This window comes from Paroedura picta, chromosome 6 (genome assembly GCF_049243985.1).
Source record: "Paroedura picta isolate Pp20150507F chromosome 6, Ppicta_v3.0, whole genome shotgun sequence".
Classification (NCBI taxonomy): Eukaryota; Metazoa; Chordata; class Lepidosauria; order Squamata; family Gekkonidae; genus Paroedura; species Paroedura picta.
In genome coordinates this window covers 70,331,529-70,335,957 of record NC_135374.1, presented here as the reverse complement: position 1 = coordinate 70,335,957, position 4,429 = coordinate 70,331,529, and the positions used below count along the sequence as shown (strand labels likewise).

The following is a 4,429-nucleotide window of genomic DNA, read 5'->3' as shown; positions in this document are numbered from 1 at the left end:
GATTGGCTAATTGGGTGCTAGAAATGAAGAAGAATTTTGATTGCCATGAAATAACTGTTTTGTTAGGATTAGAAATGAAATGGAAGATAAAACAGTGTACCTTGTTTGATTGGTCATTTGTCTGAGGAATTTAGTACTATAGCAGCAATTGGTGCAAAAGGAAACCAAAGCTTCTAGATTTGAACACAATATGTTCAACACAACACAACATCAGTCTAAGCTTCAGTGACAGATGTAACAGAATAATCAACTCAACTTGGAAACTAAATGCATGATTAATTTTAAGGGTACACAGATGTTTACTGAAGCCTCTGAGGCATATTCATTTAATAAAGGTTAAGTGTCAAAGCTCAAAGAATATTTTATTACTGAATACAAAAATACTATCTATGTAAAAACAATAAGTTAGTTTATTTTACAATACTTTACACTATTCTGCCGCAGGACTTCAATATGCAATGTTCTATTATTAAATATTATATATATATATATATATATATATATATATTTATTTATTCTCACAAGACTTCATAACTTTGCACACAGCATCTCCAACAGCATGTCATCCATATTCACTGCTCCAATGATGGGCCTAAAGAAAAGTTCAGCAATAACACTGGCATTGATAGATCTGAGCATGGACAAAGCCACATTCAGTTTGGCAAATCTGGCCTGGTCCCCTCTGTGAATCAATTTGACGTGTTCATTTAGGGCTTGCTGTGCTTCCTGCTGTAGTCCTTGGATATACTGAACACAGTGGAGCCCTGGCAATTCTAGAAGACAGGGGAGAAGGAAAAAAATGAGTCACCTGTTCATAAAGACTTTCAATAACTGACTTTAAAAAAAACTAGCTGACAGATTATAAGTATAAAGTCAGGTTTCACAGAACTTTTAGTAGCAGTATGATTCATCCAAATATCATCGTGGCAATATATTAACACCCTATGATGTTTAAAATGCACCTATATGTACAGTAGACAGAATTACATTAAATTAAATGTACTTTCCCCCACTGATTTTAGGGTACACACAGCTATTACCAATTTGGAAAATGTATTTAATTCTGAAAGTTTAAATGGGTCTCTGAAATTTATTTTTAGCAACAAGAGTTTCAAGAGGAACTGGATTGACTGTCAATATTATTCATAGATGTTCACTACAGGCAACAATACTTCAACAGTTTCATCCTGCCGATTTTAAAAACCAACATGGAACCAGCAGGTTTTTACATTTTCAACCAGGGCAATTAGTGTGATAGATTATACACTGAGGGGTGGTTCTCTTGTGTGTGTGTTTCACCCTAAAAACTAATAGCACTTTTTATAAATTCTGTGACATTTTGAAAAATCCATCCATCTTCTAAATTTTGGAAACATAGAAAGCAGTTATTTGTACATTTTCATGTAAATGGCTGTTAACATTTTAAAATGTCTGAGCAAACAGGATTGTCAGGTGAATCTGACAACTGATGTCAAAGTTATATTATCAGTCTCTCATTTGGAACACTTTGTACAAGGCTGCATCAATTTTTCTTCTTTTCAAGTAATGGTATATATGTATTAACCGTGAATTTACAAAGTAAGTGTCCCCTAAATGATGTAATCTGTCTAAGTTACAATTCACTCTGAAAAGAACATTTTAGAAAGTATCAAAATGATGTAATTTCGGTAATAATTCATTTAACATTCACTACAGTGATTAATTCCCCACACCTGAATATATAAAGTGGGCGTAAGTAGAACCTTCCTTAGCTTTACTTATATCACATCCAACATGATCCCACATGGCTACAAAAGAAATGTATTTTTCATGTCATGCATTCGGTATACAAAATGTGGACAATGCTGCGTAATAGAAAATGAAGCACAAACCACCGACGTTGCTAATTCTCAGTCTTAGACAAAACCCCCAAGCTTCAATGAGTGAAACCTAGACCCAAGCAAGTTTAATCAGAAATATCCTGGTGAGTTTGTCTATCAAACAAGTATGTTTTTACATTAACTTTCTTTAAAGTATAATACATTTAACATAAGAATACAGCATTTCTTAAAGCTTTTGTTTTCCAATATTAATTATGTTGATTCAATACCAAACTGTTTACTCAAAACTAGACAACTTTCGCTACTGTTTAAAGAGTCTGCTGGATAGAATATTTTATACAAAAGGTATAACTTGTAGAGTAGAACAGGTTTCTAACCCTTCTTGCAGTTTCAAAGTTTTATGCAATTACAGTGCTTTTTGGTACCAGATGCCTTCCTTTGAACTAAACACACACTTCCTTAGTTCTCTTTACAGTAATTAATTGCTCTCTCTTTCCCTTGGTGCTACTTGCCAGATGTAGCCGCTATCCTCCCCGCCGCCCCCCCCCCAGCACCCCCCCCAGCACCCGACCACTTCCTCACCTTGGGGTGCGGTGTGGTTGCAATCACACCTCCAAGCAGGCAGCAGTGGGACAGGAGGTGTCTTCCCAGCATAGAGGTGCTGTGACGGGAACGGACACCCCCTGTCTCACATCTGCTCCAGGGACGAACGACCCCCCCCCCCCCCGTTGGCCACCGAGCCTCTGCAACGTCGAGGCGCCGGGGCTTGGGTTCCGGGGCTTACCCGGATTGAAGAGGACGGTGCCCTTGAGATAGGCGTACTCCTTGGTGCTGATGTCCAAACTCCAGCACTTGGCCAGGAAGCCTTTGATGGCTTGGATCTCCCCCACTAAGGGCAGCTGGGGGCTGCTGCTGGGGCAGGGCTGCTGCTGCTGCTGCTGCTGCTGTTCCCGCGCCCTGGGAGCCCTGTGGAGCGGCGCGAGCGAGGGTTCCTCCTCTTCCTCCTCCTCCTCCTCTTCCTCGTCGTCGTCGCGCCCCTTGTTGGTCAGTATCCTGTGGAGCATGCTGGGCTCCGTGGTCTCCACCGTCTCGAAGTGGACGCGGTCCTGGGCCAGCCCCAGCACGAGCAGGGGAGCCCAGCAGCTGCGCACCAACACCAGCTGCTCGTCCAGGGGCAGCTCCTGGAAGCAGGGCACGTTCTTGACGAAGCGCAGCGTCTTCACCAGCACGGCCGAAGCCGCCTTGCACGCCACCTGCGGGCTCTGCAGAGCCACTCGCCGCTGCGAGCCGCACGAGCAGCCCAACCCCGGCGGCTGCGTCCCCGGGCCCGGCTGCGGAGCCGATTGCCCGGTGCCCGCCTGGTGCTGCTGCTGCTGGTGCTGCTCGTCGCTCTTCAGGATCTTGTAGAGGATGCTGCTCTGCCTCCTACTGTCCACGCAACAACGGCAGCGGTCCACGCAGGCCATGGCGGGCGGCCGAGGCAGCAGGAGAAACAGCGGCAGGCGCGGCGGGGAAAGAGCGGGAAACCCTCCTCCTTCCTTCAGTCGAGCTCTGCACTCGCCCTCTGCTTGGCCCTTAACTTTATTTATAGCGCGAGTGCAGCCGTGCTCTGGAGAGCTGGAGTTCAGAGGCACACACGCTCATTACTGGCTCCGAGAAAATGGAGAGGAGGGAAAAGTAATAATAATAATAAAACTCCACCTTCTCCCCTCCCTTCTCCCCGGCTGCACATAAAGAGGAGCGAGAGCCTATGAGGCGCGCGCCTTGGGCTCTGCTTTCAATGTGCTCCTGCAGTCGTGGAGGCTGACTGCTCGCTGGCAACGCACCTCTCTCGCCCCACACCCCGTTTCGTTTGAAAGCAACCATCCTCTGCACTCTCTGCCTTCCACCCTTTTCACTGGGGACTTCGAGGAAGCGAATTCTTCTCTGAAGAGCCAGGAAAAGGCACCCACAAAACACCATTGGCTTTATGAACATTTGTCAAAGGAAGGCTTTCTTAAAATGGCAGTTTAGGGGTGACATTTATGCACATTTTTAAAGTCAAAACGAAGAAAGCAATTCAAATGTTACTTCTTAGTTTAAGATCGTAGCAACCTTTGACCATTCCCAGTAAACCATTACTATTTTTAATGTAGTCTCCCTCCAATAAAAAATCCCAATTCACCAAAAAGAGTGGACTGAGTATTATTCAAAACTGGAGAAATGCCAAATCTTAGTTTTATTTCTTGTTTGTTAAACATAATGAGCATTTTATATAATTATTTCCAAGCAGAGTATATAATCAAATACTAAAATGTAAGCAACTAGTAAGCAAATGTAAGTAATAGTGTAATACAGTTAATTGGAACCCAGCACCACCTGAGGACACATACTTTCAGGTTGTAAGTTTTAACTCTAGAAAGCTTACTTGTCTCAAAGGTGGTATTAGACCTGAATGTAACTGTTTTCCTGCAAACCAATACGGCCACCCTCTGAAACTATCTTCATGGAAAGTATATTGTAGTATGAAAAGTAAAAGTACAGAAGATGCACAATGTAACCCTTACATACTCAACTCTTATATGCTTAAGTTGTGTAGCGTAACTCAATCTTACATTTATTAATCAGCC

General features: G+C 43.2%; 1 protein-coding gene across 1 annotated transcript; it reads right to left on the bottom strand.

Moving 5' to 3' along the window:
* Nucleotides 1–392: 392 nt before the first annotated feature.
* On the bottom strand, nucleotides 393–3,583 carry NR0B1 (nuclear receptor subfamily 0 group B member 1). Its single transcript, XM_077342989.1, has 2 exons — nucleotides 2,605–3,583; nucleotides 393–773 (listed from the first exon to the last, which is right to left on the bottom strand). Exons 1-2 carry the CDS (start codon nucleotides 3,284–3,286, stop codon nucleotides 529–531), a joined length of 927 nt encoding a protein of 308 aa, XP_077199104.1. The 5' UTR covers nucleotides 3,287–3,583; the 3' UTR covers nucleotides 393–528.
* Nucleotides 3,584–4,429: the final 846 nt, after the last annotated feature.